The sequence below is a fragment of the Sminthopsis crassicaudata genome, chromosome 2, assembly GCF_048593235.1.
Source record: "Sminthopsis crassicaudata isolate SCR6 chromosome 2, ASM4859323v1, whole genome shotgun sequence".
Taxonomy (NCBI): Eukaryota; Metazoa; Chordata; class Mammalia; order Dasyuromorphia; family Dasyuridae; genus Sminthopsis; species Sminthopsis crassicaudata.
In genome coordinates, this window is record NC_133618.1 from 87,242,058 (window position 1) to 87,266,803 (window position 24,746).

Below are 24,746 nucleotides of genomic sequence, written 5' to 3' on the forward strand. Positions count from 1 at the left end.
ATGGGAAATTGAGAGAAACATGAGAAGAGTGATATGATCTGAAAACAAGTGACAGAAATAACCAGGAAGAAACTATGTGCACAATGATTATAATAATTTAAAAAGTTAAAAGAAAACTAAAACAAGAGTAAATATTACATAATTGTAATGACCAGAGAAGTGTTGAGAAAATATATTTCATTACTTTTCTGGGAGTGGTGGGAAACAATAGGTACAAAATGATGTTTATGCTATCAAACTTAATCTTTGTGTTGATACCCTTTTTTTTTCTTTTCTTACAAGAGGACATATTTGGGAAATGCAAAAATAAAAGGCATCAAAAATCATTTTGTTTTTAAAAGGCAGCTCATATACTATATCTTCCACCTTTTCTTTTCTGATCTCATCCACTGGAGTTCATTCCTTCGTGAAATTTCTTTTTCATAATAATAGTTTTTTTTTGTTTTTCAAGATACATGCAAAAATAGTTTTCAACAGTCATCTTTGCAAAACCTTGTGTTCCAAATTTTTCTCCTTCCCTCCCTCTACATAATCCAATGTAGATTAAATAAGTGTAATTTAACTTCTAAATTCTTCTAAACATATTTCCATATTTATCATGCTGCACCAGAAAAATCAAATCAAAAACAGGAAAAATGAGAGGAAAAAACCCAAGCAACCCAAACAGTAACAACAGCAAAAAAAGATTAAAATACTATGTTTTGATTGACATTCTGTCCTTAATCCTCTCTCTGAATACAGATGGCTCTCTTCATCACAAGTCTGTTGGAATTGGCCTGTATCACCTCATTGTTGAAAAGAGCCAATCCCACCACAGTTGATCATCACTTAATAATCTTCTTATTGCTGTGTGCAAAGTTCTCTTGGTTCTACTCACTTCACTTAGCATCAGTTCATGTAAGTTTCTCCAGATCTTTCTGAACCATCCTGCTGATCGTCTCTCTCTTTCTCTCTCTTTTATTTTTGTGAATGATATTATTTTATTTTTTTATTATAGCTTTCTGTTTTCAAAACATATGCATGGATAATTTCTCAATATTGACTCTTAAAAAACCTTATGTTTCAAAATTTTCCCTCCCTTTTCCTCATTTCCTCTCCTAAATGGCAAGTAATCCAACGTGTTAAACATGTTAATATATGTTAAATCCAATATACATGTACATATTTATACAATTATCGTGCTGCAGAAGAAAAATCAGATCAAAAAGGAAAAAAAAGAGAAAGAAAACAAAATGCAAGCAAATAACAACAAAAAGATTGAAAATGCTATATTGTGATGCACACTCATTTCCCATAGTCCTCTTTCTGGGTATAGATGGCTCTCTTCATCATAAGATCTTTGGAACTAGTCTCAGTCATCTCATTGTTTTTTTCCCCCTGAGGCAACTGGGGTTAAATGACTTGCCCAGGGTCACACAGCTAGAAAGTATAAAGTTTATGAGGCCAAATATGAAATCAGGTCCTCCTGTCTAAAGGACCAGAACTCTATCCACTGTGCCATTTGGCTGCCCGTATCATCTCATTGTATGTCTATCAGAATTGATCACCATATAATCTTGTTGTTGCCATGTACAATGATTTCCTGGTTCTGTTCCTTTCACTTAGCATCAGTTCATGTAAGTCTTTCCAGGCCTCTCTGCAATCATCTTGTTGATTGTTTCTTAAAGAATAATAATATTCCATAACATTCATATATCATAACTTAGTCATTCTCCAATTCAGTTTCTGGTTTCTTGCCACTACAAAAAAGGCTGTCACAAACATCTTTGCACATGAGGGATCCTTTTCCTTCTTTATGATCTCTTTGGGATACAAGCCCAGTAGAAACACTGCTGGATTGCTGGTTGTTTCTTCTAAAATAATATTCCATTACATTCATATACCATAGCTTATTCTACCATTCCCTAACTCATCCACTCAGTTTTCAGTTCTTTGCCACAACAAAAAGGGCTACTGCAAACATTTGGCATATGTGGGTCCTTTTCCCTTTTTTTTTTTTTTTTTTTTAATAATCTCTTTGGGATACAGACTCAGTAGAGACACTACTGGATCAAAAGGTATGCACAGTTTTGATAGCCTTTTGGGCATAGTTCCAAATTGTTCTCCAGAATGGTTGAATCACTTCACAACTCCACTAACAGTGTATTAGTGTCCCAGTTTTTCCACATTGAGGGGAGCGAACATGGGGAATTATAAGCCAAGTATTGAATTTATTGAGAAAGGAAGTGAGATGACCTCTGGGGAAGCTATCAGAATTTTGATTGATTGATTAAATATAAATAGCTGAGAATAGATCTTCCCTCCATGGATCTTTTCTTAATATAACAAATATATTTCTAAATTCAAGAGTAAACACACATAATGAGGACAAATTATAGATTTCTCCCACAAAATAAGGGGTAAATCAAGGCTAGGCATCATCATTACTTCCATTTAACACAGTGCTAGAAATGGTAGTTATCATAACAAGACAAGAACGAGAACAAAATTACCAATCAGTGGACAAATACAAATTACAACAGCTTTGAGGTTCCACCTCTCATCTATCAGATTGGCAATGATGAAAAAAGAATAAAGTTATAAACACTGAAGGGGCTTCAGGAAAACATATTCATTAGTGCAATGTTAGTGAACCTCTGAATTGGTTCACTCATTCTGGAAAGTGATTTATAACTACAGCCCCCAAAATAACAATAAAGGCTTATACTGAGTTCTGGACCTGTGCCTCAAAGAAATCAAAGAATGAAGAAAAGGATCAATATGTAAAAAAACATTTAAAGCAGCTATTCTCTTGATACCTTCAAGCAAGAACTAGGAGAGTGTCCTTCTATTGGAAAATTACAAAATAAGTTGTGACATAATGGTTTATAATTATTCAAAAAATGATGAAATGGACAGTTACAGAAGAAATTCATGGATGGATATAAAATGAAGTGAGCAGAATTAGGAGAACAAGTTCTACAATGATAACATTATAGATGTTATAATTTTACACACATCAGGGTATTATCTTAACAGTGTAGAACTGCTATTGATATTACTGTTATTTTTGAAATTAAAATAGGCATCAAAAATGACTTAAATTATTATGTTGCTAAAATAGATTTGTCATAGTAAAAACAAACAAAAATATTCCCTGTAGGGGACAGTCTACTAAATAACCAAAGGGGCATGGGGAAGGATTATTCTGCTTCAGGTCTTCCTATCTTCCCTCACCAGTTCTATTATCTTCTAACTGCTTTTAATGTCACATCTGGTCTCTGGACAAAAGTTTCATCATTTTGGGGTTCAAGGTCTTTCTTGGTTTCTGTCTGTATTGTACCATCTAGGAAAGTGCTTTCGTCAGTGTTTTGGGGTCCCAGCACAATAGCCTGAATAACAGAACTTTCCCCAAAGTTGCAACTCTTGTTTCTAATTTTGTAGCTAAGTCTTTTATGCCTTTGCTGGTATTCTTTTATCTGTTGTTTCAGGAAATTCTATTCTAATTTTCATTATTCATTATTTATTTGATCCAAACTTAGACTCTGAACTCTTCCTACTGTCCATTGTTGTTTTATTCTGATCGCTCTATTCTGAGCATGCTCATCTAGCCAGCTTTTAAGGTGGGTTCTAATCTTACACGTGATGTCCCAGCACAATATCTATGCTATCCCAGAAGATAAGATGGTATCCAACATCTTTTTTGTTGTTGTTGTTGTTCCCAGCAAACACTTTTGTGGACAATGACTTATATTTATAGGTCTTTTAATTTTTTTTTTTTTTTTTTTTTTTTTTACAAATAACAACTTAGAACACCTGTTATGCATAGGTGGTTAAAATATTATCACATCCATTTTACAAATGGGGAATTTGAGATTAATAAAGGTTAAAGACTGGTTTCAGCTCGCACAAAGTAGGATCAAAACTGATATTAGAACCTAGTTACATTTCCTAATTCAGATAAAACTTGATAAATATTTATTAAGTTCCTCACCTGGTACTCACAGAATACCAGGCAATAGTAATACTACGGAGGAGGGGAGATGAGAGGATTTCTGCCGTCAAGGAACTTGTGTTCCACTCAATCTCATGTTCTTTCCACTACATTTTTACCTCTCTGTTTTCTCCACCAAGGTAATCTACTCTATCTATCTATCTATCTATCTATCTATCTATCTATCTATCTATCTATCTATCTATCTATCTATCTATCTATCTCTACTCATCTATCTCATATCGAATTTAATCTTGTTCTCTTTCTCTATGTGACTACTTCTTTCAGTTCTAAAACACCTGAGCTCCGGAATCCTGCTTAACCTCGTTCCCCTCTTTATTTTCTGACTACTCAATTAAAAGCAGAATCATTTTTCTGTGATAGACAAGCGCAGATGACTTTTTTTTTTTTTTCTGTATTCCTGCTGTGCTATAGGGCAAAAATTTCACTCACTGCCACCTCCCTTTCCCTAATCTGCCTCCCAGTGAACCAAGGACTTCACCAGCTCTCTTGTGGAAGAAATTTACAAACACATCTTTTAAAACTGTTTTGTAGAGTAGAGAGTACAGTTGAACGATTTTTAAAGTCTTGAAAGGGACTTTAGGCATCAATTAGTACAACCAACCTTTTATTTTGCAGATACATTAACTGAGGCCAGGACAGGATTAATAACTAGCCGGGGTTACAGGACCAGATATTTAGTTTTAGGAAGGATTTAAAGATCAAGTAGTACAACTCCCCCTACTTTTCCGAGCTAGGAAATAGGTCCAGAGAGGGAGAGATTTGCCCGACATCCCTTATTTCCCGAGCTCTGTTTTCCTCCTCCAGCTTTCCTCCGCCTAAGCGGCGACCCTACTAGGTGAAGAAGATACAATGTTAAAAAGTACAGCCCCTGCTCTTACCCAGCTTAAGTCTTTGCCTAGCTCTTTGTCACCTACTTCCCTAAGGTGTTAATGGCTGCTTAACCCCTTAAAGCTACCTCTTCTCTTTCTCTACTCCACCACCCAAGATAGAGGAGTAGGACGCACAGGTTGCCTTGTCCCTCCACCCCAAACCCCTACCAAACCCCTGGCTCCTCTGACAGCTCTTATAGAACCCTGAGCATTGCTCCCGGAGCCTCGGAGAGAGATATAAGTGGAATGAGGATGCGAGTTGAATAGAAAGAGGAGAATACCCAAAGCGAGCTCCTTCTGGCAGAGGCCTCGGGGCTCTGTAGCAAGGAGCCGTTTCCTGATGGAGTCAGCAGAGTGAGAGCTGAGTTGAAGGGAGCTTTATGGGTTCTAGCCAAGATGACCAGAAGGCGTGAGGGAGCCGGGTCCTAACATTCCCGCCTACCCAACGCCCTGGGATTCTCACTGGTTTAAGGCGGAGCTGGGAATGTGGGGCTCCCGCCACTGCAGCCCGGGAGAAGTGACGGCGGCTGTTTTACAATTTCCCAATAGTCTTACTCAGTGCCATTGGTTAAGTCTTTCTCCTGAAAAGCAGCAACCCCTGAAATAAAAATAGCAAAGTCTTTTTTTTTTTTTTTTTTTAATGAATTAAGGAACTTTCATAGTCCACGACACTGGCAGGGAGACTGATTGTCATTCCTATCCAGGACGTGCGGAACCGAGTCTCGGAGAAGGGACATTTCTTACCTAAGATCACTAGGTAGAGGCGGAATCGTTCTCAGCTCTCTCGACCCTAAATCCATTGCTCCTTCTGCTATTCCCAAGTAAGTCTGAGCAGGATTTGCAGACTTAAGGCTATAGTTCTGATATATCTGTAATACGAATAGTCCCTTCACTGATGCAGATAGCTACCTAGCCCCAAGTTCACTCTTATCCAGGGCAGCCTTCGTTCAAGTTACCGAATAATTCTTTGAGTGAACTCCAACGAGCGAAGGCTATTTTTATCCAGATCTCTTGTTATTTCCGGGATATATTCGGGGAAAATTCAGACTGTCTACCAGTTTTGTCTGGCTCTCCCTACATAACCCAGCCATATGTGCCTTGAGGAATAGTTTCATCCTTTATGCGTTTTCTCTTGCTGCAGTTCTTGCCTAATAATGTCTTAGAAACATGGATTTAAATCTGGAAGGGAACCCGAAACTATCTAGTGCACTATCTTCTCCCTCCCTCCCCCATCCCCATTCAGTTTACAGAAAGGAGATTGAAGGTCAGACTTTGAGTGACTTGTTCAAAGTCACACGGGTAGCAAGGGGCAGAATCTGCATTAGAATTTAGGTCCTCTCTAGTCATATTCATCGTTAATCCTACTGCAGCACACCCCCTCAATATGTTGTAGCCTATTGGAACACACCGTGCCGCTGTCCATTGTCCTTTGACCCGCCCAAAAGTTGGAGTCTTTGGTGTATTCAATATTGAATAATTAAGCATCATAGAATTACAGCTGGAAAAAGGAAGCCTTTTCCTTCAGAATGAGTGTTGTGGGGAGTTGAATAAGAATCAGCATCTGTGGAATGAGAAGCCCGGAGTTCAGTTCCTAGTCTCCAGGCACTTTTTTTCCTCCTCCTACCCTATTCCATATCCCTAAAAGTCAGAAACTTTTTCCGGCATACCTCTTTCTGCTTGTTTGCTCCCACTGGTGAGAGGAGGAGTAGGGGTATAGAGAAACAAGATTCATTATTCCTACCCCACAAGCCATCCTGACGACTTGGAATCCTGCTCCTTTAAATATTTATTTGTGTTTTTGTGTTACTTAAAGATGCTACTAAAATATCTTCATTAAAAAGGGGAGGGGATTGATCTCTGTTTCAGGAAAAATATCATTAAAAGCATCCAACAATTATACAATAATAGCACGTCAACACTCACTTTCCTTCTTCTTCTTCGCCTTTTTTCCCTCCTCCTTTTCCTCCTGTTCCTCCTCTTTCTCCTTCTCCTCTTTTCCTCAACTTTAAATGAGCTCATTGTCCATTTGTTGTCTATTTCTCTCTTTAACACATTAATATATGCGTGTGTTTATTCAGAGGGACATGAGTGTGTATATTTATACATAAATTGATGGACAACAAACTCAACAGATTGTCTATTCAATGTATCATAATCTCAACAAAAGACATTGACTTGCTTTTTGGATACTGAGGACAAACTTCTGTGAATAATTCTGTGATTCTTAATAGAAAGCTCTACAATGTTTCAGGACTTAATAGGATAAGCAAACCCTTATTCCAACATTGAAACATCCAGAGTATTTTATCATCTATGGAGAATCCAGCACATCAAGACAAACAAATACCTCCATTCTCTCTTTTCCCCAAGGTGGAACATGCTTAATGTAATGCTGCATTTCGGTTTACAATCACATCCAACATTTACCTGGTCTGGACTTTCCCTTAGAGCTTAGCATGGGGGAAAAAGATGTTTCTCACACATTGTGGTGTTTCCTCTGTACCTTAAGAGCAAGGTCTTCGATCTTTATAGGAAAAACTGTAGGGACAGTTCAAAGAGTAGTTGACTTGGCTAGAAGGAGAGACAGATTTTACTCCTAGTAACTGTACGTTTGAAGAAGTAACAAAATTTCTCAGCGCCTCAGTTTCCCCAAATATGTAACAGAAGGGTGGGATTACTGGATCCCTTGCAATCTATAAAGCTGTCTCTAGAGTTTAAATAATGAAACCTATAAAAACTCTCTTTGGCTTCCCAAATGAAGATTCCCCAGGACGAGGGTTAACTTTTTCTCTGCAGCATAGCCTGATGCTGAGAAGATTGTCGGAGGGTGGGAGGAGAGGAGAGAGAAAACGGGAGGGTGGCAGAATGGTTAAGACAGTGGACTTTATCATCTTGGCCCTAGTCTCCAACATTTTCCACCTGGGAAATAGAAAATCCGACTAACCGTCTACATTCGCGCCAATTTGGGAAAGAGCAAGTGTAGAACCCCAACATGGTCCTTTATCCTAAACCCTGCCTTCGGCCTAAGGTCCCAGCTCAGCCACCCAGAGATTCTCACTAGCAGCACTTGTGTCTCTTTATTTTGGGATACTTGGCTATGCGACAGTTGGAACTCGGAGCCACCTGTCTTCAAAGCCAGAATTGAGCTTTATAGTGGAGGCCACTTGTTACCCGGAGAATTCAGTCCAGTCCTCCCTGTTAAGTCCCCGCAAGCCGTCTTTTAGCTGATTTTTCTGGAAAATGACTCTGATGTAAATTTCGGTGCGGGTGTGTCCCACCCTGCTTCAAACGAACTTGAATAAACTATATCCTACCCCTGGGCTGCTCGGAGAGAGGAATGGAGGTAGAGGCTGAGGATCCACAGTTCAGCGAAACTTCCCTCTGTCCCGCGGAACGACTCAGTGCATCCTATCCTTATAAAGTTCAGGTCACACCATCCACAGGATAGGGAAAATTGATACATTATATCCATCTCTAATTCTCTGTCTTTCTCTGTCTCTGTCTCTCTCCCTCCCTCTCTCCTTCTTTCCCCTTTCCCCAGCTTGTCCCGATCTTAAATTTTTTATAAATTCTTGATAAACAAACTATACTAGTAAAACTTTTTTTTTCAATTTAAAGATTTAGAGGTGTGTGTGTGTGTGTGTGTGTGTGTGTGTGTGTGTGTGTGTGCCCGTAGTTCACACAGATTCACCTAGTGTGTGTCAGAGGGTAGGCTAGAACCTAGATTTTAACTCCAAGGATAGTCTTCAGCAAAATGCCTGTTTCTTAATATATAACTACAATAATATAAATTAAAAGGAACTTAAAGCCGAACGTTGCGTATTTAAAACGACAGACGACAGAACAGATGAGAAAATACATCTTTCTGCTTTCCTCGAAGAGACAGTGAATAGCAAAGCCGTCCTTAGCTTGGGGCAGGGCTGAGTTCAAATCCTTTTTTTTTTTTCTTTTTTTCTTTTCTTTTCTTTTTTTTTTCTTTTTTTCTTTTCTTTTCTTTTCTTTTCTTTTCTTTTCTTTTTTTTTTTTTCCTGACTTTAACTGGCTTAAGTGACTGTTTAACTCAGTTCCCCAAACACATCTCCTAAATTGCAGAGCAAGTGTTGCCCTCTTTTGGAGCAGGAATTTACTCTTAGAACGACCCTCATTCCAATAAAATCACTGATCCATTTAAAAATAAAGTGAGCGGGGGAGGGAGGAAAAAAATCTTTTTTCATAAAACATATAGGCTACTTGACGTTTACAAGGATTTCCTTAAAACAATCCTATGAGGTTATTATCTTTTTTTTTTTTTTTTTTTTTTTTTTAACTAATTTAGAAATTGAGTCTCAAAGAAGTGGAGTGGTTTGCCTATTATCCCCAACCAAGGATTTAGCACCAATCTGACCCAGAACTTATTTTTTCTTAGCATTTCCAAATACTGTAACCAGAGTTCATTCACTTTCTGGGCTTGTCGGAGATTGGCAAGCCTCTTTCCCTACCCATCCCCTCCCCCACACGTAAAAAAATTCCAATTATGGGAATTGAGCTGGTTGTATCGCAGTCGCACGACTTGTTAGGAGAGGCAGAAAGATGGCGCTGATATTCGGAATCCAATTGACATTTATTTATGCGCTTCTGGGTCAGGTAGGAAAAATTACGCCTCTTTGGGTGTGACTAGCCAAAAGGAGAAAAAAAATATGTGTATATATATATATATATATATATATATATATATATATATATATATATATATATATATATATATATATATATATATATATATATATATATATATATATATATATATATATATATATATATATATCTTCGAAATCTTCGCTAATAGAGGCGACTTGACAAATCCCTGAATTAAAAAAGCTGTGCCTCCATCCCTAAGTCTCATAGTAACTGCACTGGAGGTAGCTGACAGCTTTTTTTCTCACATTCTGCACTCTGGGTGGCACACGTGAGGCTAGGCTGACTTCGGAGAGCAAAGTTGGAGTGGAACTAGGAGTCAGGGAACTGGGCTCTAACCCTGTGATCCTGGGCAAGTCATTTGCCTCACTCAGTCTGTTTTCTCAAGTTTCTAAAAGGGGGGAGGGTAAGCATGGGAAGTACCCAACATCTTCCAGTATATTTTGACAGCAGGGATCACAATAATAACATTAAAAAACAAAACACCAGATCCACTTAGAAATCCACCCTTTGCTTTCCAGTTCCTTACCCACCCTTTTGTTCCGCTTCCTCCTCCTCCCTCTTTGCTGGTCACTTCCGTGACTCAGTTTCCTACATCTGCAACTCCGTCGTGTCCTCCAAGCTCTCGAAATATCAAAGCCTTTTCTGGCTTCAGATAGTATTTCGACTCCAGGGAAACCCACACCACACAAAGCACAGCGGCCCCGCAAAGGATGGGTGTCTCGTCGAGCTAGCTGCAGGAGCGTGCGCGTGGCAGGCGGAGGCGACGTGGGGACACAAGGCTGGGCACTGAGTGCACGGATTCACTTCGAGACAAAGTCCTTGACCCTAGCGTCCAGACATCCCCCAGCTCGTTGCTGTTCGGATAAAGAAGGGCAACGAAATGTTAGAGGCCTCTCCTTCTGGACTTCCACCCTCAGAGCAATGCCATGTTTCCCGCGGGGTCAATCCGTGTTTTCCTATGGCCCGAATCCCAGGGCCAGGGAACGCATCCTCAGAAAGGTATTTCTGAAAATGTTTCCAAAACGAAATGATATACTCTGCTTCTTCCCCTTCCCACCTCTCTCGAGTTCTGGCTCCTGAACTCCTTTTTTCTCCTCTTTCCTTTCCAAGGGTCCTCCCTCCCCTTTCCCTATCTCCCTACCCCAAACACTACACACATCCCACCATTTCTCTGGTTGGCTCATAGGATTTAGAATTGAAAAGAACAGTAAAATTCATCTGGTCCATTCCCCTTATTTTACAGAGGAAAAGTTACACACCCAAGATCATTCTTTAAAGCGGCCGAACGGGGATTTGAGCCTCGTCTCTACATCCAGATCCTTTCCGGGTGGGAGGTTCGAACTTTGGGAAAACTTCTAGAGTCCCGGAGGTAAGAGGCCGCTGGGGACAATTTGGAAATGAGCTAGGTAGAAAACGGGAAGGGAAGGGATTCTTGTTAACGGTACTGCTTTCAGCCGCTCTTCTATTACCCCACTATATCTCCCTATAACTTTTCCTTCTCTCCACCCCCGCCTACCCCCGCCATAACTTGCCTGTGGAAAAACGCAGTCGGTGTCTGCGCCCGAGACCGGGACAGATTGGACACCTGGCTGGACATCAAAGCCGAATTTAGTGAGAATTAGTCCCGCTGGGAGTTCCTGAGGATCAGAAGTTTAGTTAAGAGAGAAACATTTGCACAGAGGCAAAGAAAACTCTGAGATTTAAGTCCATGTTGGCACACCTCCACCCTAGGCTCCACGCCTTCCATAAGTATCCCTGACCTCCCAACATTTGGTCTTGGCCCCTGCTAGTCGCAGCTCTCTCTTCTGAACTGACCCAAATGCGGCACAGATTAACTGCCTTGCTCTATGGTCACAGCGAGTGCTGCATTGGGTTTGAGGTGAAGGACTTGGGTTGGGAGTGGGGAGAGGTAATGAGACTCAGAAAACAAAACAGATTCTCTCTCTCTCTCTCTCTCTCTCTCTCTCTCTCTCTCTCTCTCTCTCTCTCTCTCTCTCTCTCTCTCTCTCTCTCTCTCTCTATCTCTCCCTCTCTCTCCCTCTCTCCCTCCCTCCTTTTCTTGCTTACCTCTTCTCTTCTCGCTTGTTCTGTCATATCCTCTTTTCTATCCTCTTTTTTTTCACTTCCTCCTTTTTCTTCTCTCGTATTCTCTTTTTTCACCTCTTTTCTCTTTCCTCCATCTACCATCTTCTCTTCCCTTGCCCTCTCTTCTAGACTTTTCTTTCTCGCTCTTCCAGTCTGTCTCTCCCCTTCCCCTGACCCTTCTCCATTTCTCTCCTATTCGAACCCACTTATACATCTCTCCATTTTTGTTTCTCTATCTCCTCCCCATGTGCCCAATTCTAATACCCTCAGTGCTTCAGTCTGAAACACGTCACTAGATCATTTTGAACAGACTTCCAAGGGTCCCTTCCAGATCTAAGAGTTGAAAAATCTTCATTCCTCCCACGTCTCTGAGGCAAGAGATTTTTTTGAGCATTACTTATTGCAATAGTTGCAGATTCTGGAACGACTAGCGAATGAATACGAAGTCCTCTCGGTTAGCCCTTCTCCCTCCTCAGGGAGTAGTAAAGCTATGGACATAGAAACGTTGTATCGAAAGAAAGCGTACCCAAATGAGAACGACGGTCAGGTAGCATCGAAACTAGAGGTATAGGAAAATTATTATCATCTTAAAGCACATTATTACATCCTTGCTGCTAATTACTTGTCAAGAACAGACGGCGACAACGCTTTGAAAGCCCAGATCGTAAAGTCAATGCCACCGGCGAACAGCTGGATGTAACGCACTACATGTATGTTTGTTTATATGTATATGTATACAGAATAAATATGTATGGATACATGTGTTTATATTAAGATATTACATGAAATACACCGTCACGGTTTCAATTTCTTTATCTCTTTGTCCCTGTTGTAGTCTTTTTTTTGTGACCCTCTAAATTTTATGAAAAAATACACCAGGATTCGGTTTTTTAGTCTCTAAAGAAAAACATTTTAGGATTGTGATTCTGGAGAAGGAGGGAGAAGGATATGAAACTACACACACACACACACACACACACACACACACACACACACACACACACACACACACATACACACACACACACACATTTTCAAATTCCCTTCTTTAACTAAAGAAATCTCTCAAGGATAAGAACTCCTCCTCTCCACAGGGTGAAAGTACAGCTGTATAGGGCTCCTTAATCCAGGCAGGTGCCGAGGAGGGGTCGTGAGGGGGATAGATACATAGCTGAGGTAGCAAGGCACCTGGGACTCGTGGACTCTTTCCGCCCAGGACCCCAGAAGTAGTGGGCCAGCCAGTCCATGCAGCGGCGGGGCCGGCTGGCAGGTACAGCGCGTCCTGGAAACAGAAAGCTTTACTGATTCTGAGGAAACTGCAAAACCTCGATTAGGCACGGCTGCAGGGCGTGGTCTGCAGCTGTACTCACTGCTGTTGTGTCGGGGCCTGTGCGAGGTGCTGAATGGGGGGAGGGGGCTGCGCATGAATCTGCCCCTGTGCAAACGTGTGTTTGTATCTATGGGAGTGTGCGAGCCTGAGTGGGGAAATAGCAGCGTCTCTGGGAACACGTGAGAGTGTGTCTAGGTAGCTGCGGGTGAGTGTGAGTGTGAATGTCTATTACTACATGTGTGTATAAGGAGGTGGAAGGGAGTGAGTTAAGATTCTCGGACATACAGATAGCTAAGAAAATACTTAATGCTGACGCTCCAGATTCACCCTCCCTGAGAGTCCCAGCTCAGAGAAAACAGGCTCTGCCGGGGTGCCAATCACTCCGGCTTGTCCCAAGATCCCTGATCATTCCACAAGAACTTTGTGCTTTCGACTTTTCTTGGGGAGAACCTCATTCTCACTTTTCCCAAAACCCACTGAAGCCTCTTCTGTTATCTGCTAACTTTTAAGCTTCGGATTGTGAATTGTTGTCATCTTTCAATGGATCAAGGGAAAGCGGGAATAGTAGTCCATATCCCAGGCCAGTTTCCCATCTGTGCCGTTGATCTTAAAAGACAGGCACCAGACAAGTTTCCCGTCTTGGACATCGGAAGTACCTTGTCCCATTTCACTTCACCGGCTATTCTCCGTCTCAAGATTTACTCAAGGTAAAAGCGGCATTTTTTAAACCTGGGACTTCATCAATATCGGAACCTCCTAGAACTCTCCAACGGTTACCAGCTCGTGAATTTATTCTACTCTTAGAACTTAGCTCCAAATCCAAGATTTTGTCTCCCTGTCCCATAATCCTATTATCAACCTTCTGATAAGATAGCCAAATAATATAGCAACATAGTATATCGAGTCTTTCTTATAAGATCTAATGTATCATATGCTAATTTCACAGTGCTGAAGGCTACCATCTGTTACATAATGCAAAGCGTTATGAAACATCTACGGAAATCTGGGTTTGTATAATCAACCCATCGACTACGTTCCAGCACTGTGCCTGACGGTAGCGGTCGATTCGTAAATGCTTGGAGATTGAGTGCAGATAACCCGAGGAACCAATATGGGAGTCAAGAGTCTAGGTCATCTTAAAATGCTAGTCAGTGAATACTTCATTTCTCTGATGAGAAATCCGAGGTTCAGAGAAAGGAAGTGATTTGTCCAAGATCACATAGAGACTGAGCAACTAAGCAGAGACTACAATTATCTTACTCAAGTCCAGTGCCCTTTTCACAACACCAGACTTCTTTCTCTGCTAAAACTGATAATTAATGAGGAACAAAACGTGTCCCTACGATTCCAGATAACTATCCCTCAAACTTCCCGTTAAGACAAGTTGTTCACACCATTTAACATCAGGGATTTAAAAGGAGAATACTCTCAAATTTGTACACAAATATGCCCCAAAGGGCCGCTAGAGGGGGAGAGGATTACTGGAGGGAGAGTGATTGCAACCCCCCCCCCAAAAAAAAAAAAAAGTTTTGGAAGGCTGCTGTGAAAGGCTGCTGAGAATCTGCCGCAAACATACAGATTCCTCTATACCACCCTACCCCCACCACCCCCAATACACAAACGACAAAGTACCCATATATTCACAGAAATATCCAGCCAATCTCTTTGTTTTTTTCATTCACTCGAAAACTCCTTTATCCTCATGAAATCTCTTACTGCCCTAGGATTTAGAACTGCGGATGGGGTCTGGGGAAGGGGAAAATACTAAGTCCAACTGCCTCATTTTCAAATGAGGAAACTGATCTGCCCGTGATAGTTAGCCCTAGAAGATCAACGAGTGGAATCCAGCACCTCTGACTACAAATCCAAAGATCAAATCTATGAAGACAGGAGAGATACCTGACCCTCGACGGTCTCACCATTAGTCGCTCTCACTCTTACTTCTAGGGCACCGAGCTTGCCCTGTGACAGAGTCTGGAAGCTGGATCTTCCTATCCGCCGAAAAAAGTAGCTGTCACCCACTGCCAGTCAAAAACATCAGAAGAATTGGCACGGAGAGGTCTGGTGGTAATTAACTTTCCCTCTCTATGGATCGAGAGAGACAGAGACAGACATAACAGACAGAAACAGAAAGACAGAGACGGAGAGGAGAGTCCTACCTCACACCCTCCAAATACACCCACGTTAGCGAAAACGCTCGATAAGAATATTGTCAGGGGGCAGGAAGAAGAGATGTGCAATCTGTCTTCTGGCCCTCCGACCTCTCCCTGGAACTATCTATTCCAACTTCAAGCCCTGTAATCACAGACTGCGTTTGCTTCTCTCTCCCTGCAGCTCAGTTTTGCTCTCCGCCTAGTCCTCGGGAACCTGCATTGGCAGGAAAATATGCCCAGCAGAGCTGGCCTGGGAAGGGGCTAGTGTGTGGCACTGGATCTGTGACATTGCGTGTGCATAACCGGAGCCTCCTTCCCTCCCCCCTCCTTCTTCGTCGATGGCTCCGTCCCTCTCCTCCCCCATTTGGCCGGAGCAACCGGGATGTCGGCTAGGACGAGGTGTGTAGGAGACACCAGGGACACTACAATCCCTGGCTTGGAATTAGACACTGCACACAGGCGGGTTGAATTGCATTGTGGGTTTGTTTGGATTTTTTTTTTTTTAAGATTTCTAATTTTATTATAAAATAAAAGCAGAAATATTTTTCCGAAGAACATTCACAAGAGGGTATAAACAGGGAGAGAGAAACTCGGACAGGTCACAGTCGGAGTTTGGGGGTGAGGGATTGGAAGTCCAACGCCCCCCCCCTTTTTTTTGTTCATTTTCGCCTTTTAAAAAGCCTGCTGCTCCTCCCAAACCCAGTCCGTCCAGCCAGGAAGTAGGCAAGTCCAATCCAGGAGCCAGATCGCGGGACAGAAATACCCGAAACAGTTTATAATCAGGCTTGATTTCCTTTTCCCTCTTCAAGGATAAATACGAAAATCTTACACCTGTAGCTGAAAGTGAACCTCTCCCACTCCGGCGAGGTCCAGTCTTAGAATCTACTTCCCCTGCCCCCAGGGCCTTATGTTTCTACCTGAAGCAGGAAGATACTTAGAGGGAATCAGACAGAAAGACAGACGGAAATATAAAGATTGGTGGCGGTGATAATGGGGAGTGTGAAATGGGAAGAAAAAAAGACACTCAGGATACAGAAAGAAAGAGAAAGAAGAGAGAAAGAGTTTAAAGAAAGCAAGAACCAAAAAGAAAGGCGAGAGAAACACAGGCGGAGGCAGAGACTGAGAAAGACACAAAGAGACAGAGGAAGAGAGAGAAACTTAGAGTGGTCGAGCCCCAGGAGGTAGCCTGGGAATGGTTAAAGTCCAGGCGAGGAAACAAAATTTCTGGTACCGGGACCAGAATTTATTCCTATCCCGAGTTTAAGAAACAGGCCCTAAAGATCTGGTGGGGGGGTGGGGACCCACTTCGGTAAAAACAACAAAAATAAAGACGAACACCCCCTCTTCCTCCGGCGCGGAGCACCCAGCTCCCTCGCCTGGCCCTGGCCCGACCCCTTTAAGATGTCATCCCACTAAGGTCCGGGGGCTTTTACAGTACCTTCTCCAGTACCCGCCGCCAGCCCATCGGCCTTTGGCTGACAGCGCGGCTTCTTCTCAGCACTTTGCCTTCTTTCATTTCAAAAAGACAGTATCCAAACTAATAAAACTTTTTGGAATCAAAAGAAAGGGCGGACAGAGGGCGAAAGGGGCTCGGGCATAGGGAAGGATTGGGGCTTGAGCAGGGCGGGCGGGGAAGGAGCCGTAGTACAGCGCGATGAGTGTCTCTAAGAGCCCAGGTCCACCAGGTTGGCAGACATGGGGTTGAGGATGGAGTCCTGCAGGCCGTGGTGATGTTGCAGGGGGTCTCCGCTGGGGACTGGGATAGCACTGGGGCCTTGCGGATGGCCCAGACTGTGGAGGGGCGGCAGGCCCGGCGGCGGCGGGCTCAGCAGCAGCGCAGGACTGGAGGAAGAATGGTCCGGGGTTCCCGACGGAGTCTTCTCGTCTTCCGAACTGCCCAGAACGGATTTGCCGCCGCCGTTCAGGGATGTGGCAAGTGGATTGTGGCTGTTGGAGTTGGAGTTTTCGTTGTTTTCCCTGAAAGAAGGGGAGAAGAGAAGGGGAGTGGGAGTGGAGAGCAGAGAGAAGAATAATTTTGAGGAGTTCTTTACAATCCAATCACCGGAAAATTCTGCCTAGAACCAGGAGCTTTGAGCTCTTGTCTCATGTCTCCTAACAGTGTTTCCTGGAGTATTGCTCCAGTCTCTCTTCCACGTCTTTCTGCTGGTGCTCTTCTGTGTCTCTACCCCACCTCTCTGTCTCTGTCTCTCTCTGTCTCTGTCTCTCTGTCTCTCTCTCTCCCCCTCCCTCCCTCTCACCTCTGGCCCTGTCCACTCCTCCCAATGGCACAGGCAGCTAACTACCAGGTTCAGTGGGCCTTGGGTGCCTCCTGCCACCCAGAGCTGGCTACCAGGCCTTGGTTTCCTTATCACACATATTCTCCAAACTTGGGAATATTTTCTTTAAGGCTTTCAGGGGGAAGATTCTTCAAGACCTTTCTAAGCCTCCTGTTTCTCTTATTCCTTCCCTTAGGGTCAAAGAAAAATGGGAAGGAGGCACCTAAGTTCCTTTCTGGCTAAAAATATAGTTTCTTTCAAGTAAGAGACGCTGGAGGCAAGGATTCACTCCAATACTTAGTACTCACATTGAAATTGGGAATGAGGAATTTTTAGAAGGCCCAAGACTGGCCCATATTAGAGTGGCAATGGCCAGGACTATCTTTTTCCCAGGGCTGGGACAGGCTGGGTTCAGGCCAAGAGCTGCCAGGAGTACCAGGCCAACCTGACCTCCTTGCCTAGACTAACCAGGTCCTGAGCAGGGACTGGCTACATGGATGCCTTCTTAGAGCTTTCTCTTAAGATCTATTTTATGAGCCACTTGAAACTCAAGCTCCTTAGATACCTCTTCCCAGTGGAATTTAACTCATTTCTTATTCTTCTCCTTTCCTTATATGTCTCCATTATCTAGCTTCCTTTTGGGCCACAGATTCCGGGCCACTCAATGAGCCTTTAGGCATAGCCTGATTATCCAATAGTTACCTTAATTAATTTCTCTCTGATTTCCCTTAGGTCTATGAGAGAGCTCAAAAGAAGGCCTCCCAACCCTTTAGGCCCCCAAAACCCAGAAAGTCCTACCTCAAAGAGAGTTGAATGGATCTAAGCAAAAATTTGTCCTAGGGCAAAAATCTGGGTTTGGAGAATGACTGAACTCCAAAAAGGGAGCCTCCCAGGTTCCTCTTATGCTCTTAATAGGCCTCTGATCCTCCTGAATCCATGGCCTGTGAAACTACAACATGGGATTTGTCCCATGAACTGACAAGTCTAGGATTTGTCTTTCTTTCGTCTTGGGAGGACTGAGGTTTGGCAGAAAGAGACTATCCTCACTACCTCTGTCCTTGGAGCCTTTAATTTTGGGAATAATGTTTCTAGAGCCATCTGGGGGGAATTAAGAAATCTATTTTTTCCTATTGATTAACCTGCTATTTTGGGGGATAAGCCACAATTTTCTGTGAGGATATTCTACCAAAGCTCCAAAGTGATTAGGATTGTAATCTCCAATTGTCCACAATTTCAAATGTAGGATTGTACAGGCCTAATCCAGAAGAACAGTGTGGTGGGGTACGTCTTGTATTTTCATGACAGGGCCCATGCTCCTGGTATCATCAAGCATTTCTTTATACCAATACAATTTTGGGCTTCCCACCAGGCTACTCTTAATCAGAGTTCACTGTTTGGTTTCCAGAGGGCTTTCCAATGCAGAGAGAACCATGACTGTTATTGGGACAAAACCCCCAAATGTGAAAAAAAAACAACATTTGATTTGAGGCTGAGGGGTTTCTGATCAGATAGAGGGCAAAAGCAAAAAGTTGTGAACCAAAGCTCTCTCCCAACCCCCTCCATGGGCCCAAATACAGACTTGGTTCTCAACTAAACTCTGGCTTGACATGGATGCTTCCTCTTAGCTCACTGACTGTTTCTCGGGGAAGCCATGACCTAGTGCCTGAACCTCCCTTATGACCTAGAGTTCCCCTTTCACCTGGAGCCTGTAACCCTGCATCCTTTTAAACCCAAGCCCTTTTCCCATGAGGATACTGCTTTTCTGAGGGGAAATAAAACCATAGAGGTAGCTTGGTCCACAGAAAACTTGCCCGTTCTTTTCAAATTCCTGATCCTGAGGACTCAATTCTTTTTATTTATCTTAGGCAATTTCACGTCAACTATCCCAATCATCTTTGCTATTCTGCTGCTCACTTTAAGCCTTCCTTTAGTTATTTACTCATTCAATCTAACACTGCACCCCTTTGTTATCTAAACTCTAGGTTTCTGCCCTTCCTTCAACACCTCATACTCTGAGTGTTTTTTTCTCCTTTTCCATTAATACTAATGTACATAAGAGACTCTGTGGGGTATCTAGGATGCTTGACCTTGGTGTATCAAAGTATCCAGTCCATGGTGCTCTGGGAAAGACCTGCGATACATCTAGGCCTGGGAATCCTCTTCAATAACCTTTTTGGTTCACTTTACCAACAGACTATTCTACTTACCTTTAGCAGGGACCAGATAGTGAAGAGGTTAGGGCCAAGGAGGAAAGATTACCCAAATTCAGTAGCCTTACCATGACAATGGGGCCTTCAGGCCCAGTTAGCTGAGAAAGGTCTACTTTCCTGTATTGGACAGGCCTTCTTGGTTGAAGACTGAGTCCTCTGACATCTCTACCAATGCAATTTGGGGACTTACTTCCAACTTCTCTTCACTCTTTAGAATTGATTTCCAAGAGGGACATATAATTAAAAAGAAGAACAGAGTTCATCTTTATTTCCCTGTTTTCCTTCTCAATATACGAGTGTCTGAGATGAGAAGGGGAAGTCAGATCTCAAAGCACAACGACTTAGTCTTTAGATTTGCTTTTTTACCTATGGATTTGTTTCTACAAGAGTGAAAGAGACTCACTCCTGAAATTCAATCAGCTATCCTAGTGAGTCTAAACTTCTCAACCCCTACTTCCAAATCCATTTAGTTATGATCATAACTATCTCACTTCTCCTGTCATTTCATAAGGGCCTCACTCACAAGGAAGATTCTACCAAATCATTCTGTTCCTAGGCCAGGGTTCAAATTCCAGTCTCTCTCTCTCTCTCTCTCTCTCTCTCTCTCTCTCTCTCTCTCTCTCTCTCTCTCTCTCTCTCTCTCTCTCTCTCTCTCTCTCTCTCTCTCTCTCTCTCTCTCTATTTTTTTGAATGAGCTGCAGTGTTCGATCATCTCCTGGAAAAGGAAGAACCCAATCTTGTCTCTCAACTAATCCAGATGAAAGGGATATCTAGGTCTCTATTAATCGTAACTGTGACTGGGTTGCTAGCTTGGACCCGACCCTGGGCGATGGGTTCGGGCTAAGAGCCGGGCTCACATTTCTCCCCAACCCTGTCCTCTCACAGTGGGGAGAAAACATCCGAGTCGGTGTGCCCGAGGATCTAGAAAGTAAAAAAGCGGTACTTACTCGTACCTTTCCTTCGCCTCCGCCGCCCGATCCCGTTGCCTCCGGTTCTTGAACCAGTTGCTGACTTGCGTAGTGGTGAGACCAGTGGCTTCCGCCAGTTCCCGCTTCTCCCGTGGGGACGGGTAAGGGTTGTGCGCGTACCACTCCCGCAGCACGCTGCGGCTCTTCTCTTTGAAGCAGTAGCTGGTCTCCTCGCCGTCCCAGATGGAGCGGGGCAGCGGGAACTTGCGCCGCACTCGGTACTTGCCCACGGCGCCCAACGGCCGGCCGCGCAGCTTCTCCGCCTCGATGTAGTGTGCCTTGAGCCAGAGCTGCTGCAGCTTGGGGTGGTTGTGAGGAGAGAACTGGTGGCTCTCCAGGATCTTGTAGAGCTCGCGGAAGTTACCCCGGTGGAAGGCGACTACGGCCTTGGCCTTGAGCACGCTCTCGTTCTTGTGGAGGTGCTCGCAGGCTGGTAGAGACCAGAGGAAACGTCCCAGACGCTCGATGTTGCCGCCCTGCTGCAGCACCTCGCAGACGCACGCCACTTGCTCCTGCGTGAAGCCGAATGTGGGCAGCATGGACATGGTGCTGGCCACCCCGGGGCCCTGCTCACCATCCGGGGCTGCGGCCCGGGCCTGGCCCCACCCTCTGAAGCCCCCCTCGGCCTGGACTTGAGGCTCCGACCCCCCGCCGCGGTCCCGAGGTGCTCACAGTACCGCGCCGCCCTGCATCTGGGGCGCCCGCCGGGTTTTCGAGGCAGCCAAGAAAGATGGGCCCAACAGAAGCAATTGGAAAAAATAACGGGGGCTGGGAGTTAGCGGGGGAGGGAGGGGAGGCACAAAAGAAGTTCCCAAGTCACTTTGGTAAGTTCTTGCAAAGGGCTGGGGCCCCGCGATATCTCCTGCGCCCGTGCCTGTCTCTGGCTCCCCAGCAGCCGGTGGCCTCAGCTCGGTTCCTCGCAGCTCGGCCCGGGACGCTCCTCCGCATACTCCGCCGCCCGGCGAGGTCCCGCCGCCCGCGTCTCTCTCGCTCTCCCGTCTAGCTCTCTCGCTGCTTTTTTAATAATATTATTCTAAGCGGGCATGAGCTGCGGCGGCCCGCGCCCTGATTGGTCCGGTTATCTGACCCGGGGCCTGCCCGCGCCAGACAATAGTTGGAGTCAAATTATTCGCCATGGAGACGCTGTCAGTCACCGGTAACCCGAGCCCGGGCGAGGCGGCTCCCCCCTGGCTGGGCTGACAGATTGCCCCGCTCTGCTCTAGGCAGAGGGGCGGTCAGAGACCAGAGCCAGAGTCAGAGCCAGAGCCAGAGCCAGAGTCTGGGGAGCTCAGAGACAGACAGACACACAGACACATACAGACACTCAGAAAGAGGGAAATAGAGAAAAGGAGACAAGGGAACAGGGAGAAGCAAACTTCAGCGGTGATTGACGGGACCAAGAACCATAGAGAAGGGGGGAGGGAAGGCGAGAGGGGCACTAGGTGGGGAAAAGTCAGCGGAGGAGAAGAAGTAGGGGGAAGAGAATTGTGGGGGAGGCGGAGGCGGAGCAAAGGGGAGGGAACGAGGTGGGGAAAAGGGGAGGGGAGAAAAGAGGAGTGAAGATGAGGGAGGCGGCGGGGGTAGGTGGGGGGGAGGGTTGGATTGTTAAAGGGATAGGGAGTGAGGAAAGGAAAGGGAGGAGAGACAGAACCCGGGTGGGGAGCGAGGGGAGGGAGGCACTTCGGCCCCTGTCTCAGTGCAGGGGGCGGCGCTGCAGCATCACCCAGGCCCCAAGCCTCCTTCCGGCCCCTGGGCGGTCTCCCCGAGCGACCGCCACTCGCTGGGGACACAACAGCTCCCCAGGGCTTGAGGCTGCTGCGGTGGCGAGGCTCCCCCTCCCCCAGCTCCTTTTGGTTGCTTTTTTGCTAGGACTTGGAGGAGGGGAACAGTAAATAAATATTCCCTCTTAAGCTCAGCCTCAGGCCTCAGTTTTGTCTTGCTCTGGGTTTGAGGAGGGGGTAGAGTGGGGACCACGGAGTGAGATCGTTTGTCTGCAAAAGGATCGCAGAGCCGAGTGAATCCACTTCTTGGTTTCTTCCTTCGTTTCTCGCCCTTTCCTCTTCTTTCCCTTCTCCCCCCTTTCTCTCCTGGGTCTGGTGGTCTTTCAGGGCCGCATAGTCAGGCATCCCAATCCCCGACTACTTTCCACCTCGCTCCGGAGTCCAAGGGTTAGGTTTTTGTTGTTATATCTCTCTATTAACTCCTACAGTCCGTCGGGGAGGCCGCATGTCCGAGCTAATTGATTACGTTTTCTATGCGGTGATCCACAGACTGTGTCCAGGCTGGAAAGGGTGAGGGAAATCTCTCGGCTTAGAGTGGCGGTGACCCGGATAGCTCCGGCTCTGGGCGCGGATCTGGCCCGGGGACATTACCTGAGGACCAAAAGTCGGTGAAATGGTTCTCTGGATCTAGCCTCAAGATCCCGGAATAGAGGACCCGAGGAAAGCGAGACTCTAGCCTGGCTCCTCTGTCATCCCCCGAGGAGAGCAAAGAAGCGATCCTGCTGAAGGGTCTGGGTCCCTGGAGCCGGAGCCGGAGCCAGAGCCAAAGCGGGAGAAACTGCTGCAGTTTCCCTGGTGGGTTACAGGGACTGGGGAGACGGTGTGGTGGTGAGTGATGGGGAAAGGGGATAGCTTTGGGCCTGGAGCTGTGCCTGAGGGAGGAGGAGATGGAAGGAAGGAGGAGGGAGGAAAAGGAGGCGAAGAAGGGGAAGGAAAGGGGACAGTTTCACCTCTATCTTTACCAGTCTCACCTGGAGACCTAGCGATTGCTGATGGTATTTGGGTGGGATGGGGACCTGCTAGCTAAAAGGATGGGAAAATATTAGTGTTGGCGACTCCAGAATATTTTGGGAGAGGGTTGGGGAATCTACATGTACTTCCTTCAGTTGGACCTACGGGAAGGGGCCAGCTATACAATGCAAATCAATCAATTTCACCTTGATTCCCTCGGCCCCTCGTTTCATTTTGATTTTTGGGCGAGGCAGGCGCCAGGACTTGAGGAGTTGCGTGGAAGTGTTTCTCCTTCATCTCTGAGTAAACAGACCAGGCTTGGGGAAACTGGACCGCCTGGACATCTAAAGAAGTATAGGAGAGGAATGGGGGCAGTCCTTTATTCCTTGATCTAGAACGATTAAAGAAAAATAACCTTTAAGGATCGCAAAGTACTTTCCTAGTCCAATATTTCCTGCACTTCCGTTTTCGGATTTCTTCCTAGCTATAGTGGGGCTCGGGGGTGGGGAGTGGGGGTGGATGAGTGGGTGGGGAAGAGGGGGGTGATGGCGAAGAAATACTAGAGCCCTAGGTTGCTTTCCCAGTTGCTTCCAGGACTGCTGACCAGTCCATGAGGGCGTCCAGGTGTCAGGTCAGGCGCTGGAACGAAGCTTAGGGTTCTAGTCACTCCTCTTCGTCTCCCGGACAGGGCCGGGCCGGGTATGAAGACTAGTGTGGGGCAGATTACCTTCACTGAGACAAGCAGGCGTTTGCCAAGGATTTAGGGTGACCAGCTTTCTTTGCCCATTCCTGGGGAAGGAGTCAGCATTAGTAACCCAAATTTTAGGAAACCGAGGGATTTTTGTAGTCTGGTTTGGTCTGTTCTAGAGACAGTGTCTTCCCCTTCCCCCACCAAATATTCTCACACACCCCACCGCCACCGCCACCAGTAGCAGGAAGCTACAGTCCTGGTTCCACGGATTCCGTTTCTCTTTGGTAATCTGAGTGAAGCCCACCTAACTAGCATACTAATCCCTACCTCCAGGGGCACCTAGATGCCCTGACGTTCAGTCTGCATTCCTAGAGATTTCATTTGCCAAAGGTCACGGAGGCCCAGAGAAGGGGTGCAGAGCCTAGCAAACCCCAACCAGCTCTGAGTGGAGGCCGCCAGATCGTGCTACTACAGAACCGGCTGAGCATTTCTTTCCTGGCCTGGCTTGTTTTCCTAGTCCGATCTTGGCAGGTATGTCTCACCAGCAGTGAGAGGCCCTGATGATGCTGGCTGCCGGAGGGGCCCAGAGTTTGCTGAGGCCCCAAACTCAAAGGCTTGTCTTTCATCGGGGATTTGATTCCTTGAAGCAGATGTGGACTTCAGGTTCTCTAACATGGACCCCAGCTATTCCTTGCAAAATGAGGCTGGCAAAAATTTTAATTAAAGACAGTATGGTATAATGGGGAACTCTCTAGGTT

The 24,746-nt window shown here is 45.2% G+C and overlaps 1 protein-coding gene across 2 annotated transcripts; it reads right to left on the minus strand.

The window, feature by feature from the left end:
• Positions 1–15,575: 15,575 nt before the first annotated feature.
• Positions 15,576–22,035, minus strand: SIX2 (SIX homeobox 2). 2 transcript variants are annotated; one of them, XM_074286720.1, is made up of 2 exons: positions 20,551–22,035; positions 15,576–17,088 (listed from the first exon to the last, which is right to left on the minus strand). In XM_074286720.1, exons 1-2 carry the CDS (start codon positions 21,108–21,110, stop codon positions 16,776–16,778), a joined length of 873 nt encoding a protein of 290 aa, XP_074142821.1. In that variant the 5' UTR covers positions 21,111–22,035; the 3' UTR covers positions 15,576–16,775. The 2 variants fall into 2 exon arrangements, with proteins under 2 accessions (XP_074142821.1, XP_074142820.1); XM_074286719.1 differs by having other exon boundaries at positions 20,545–22,035.
• Positions 22,036–24,746: the final 2,711 nt, after the last annotated feature.

Bases quoted from the DNA above. Each gene is read 5' to 3' on its own strand.
- SIX2 (XM_074286719.1), bottom strand. From the start codon at position 21,110: ATGTCCATGCTGCCCACATTCGGCTTCACGCAGGAGCAAGTGGCGTGC. The intron at 17,089-20,544 runs GTAAGTACCGCT...CCCTTCTTTCAG, and splicing joins GAGGCGAAGGAAAGGTACGA to GGAAAACAACGAAAACTCCA.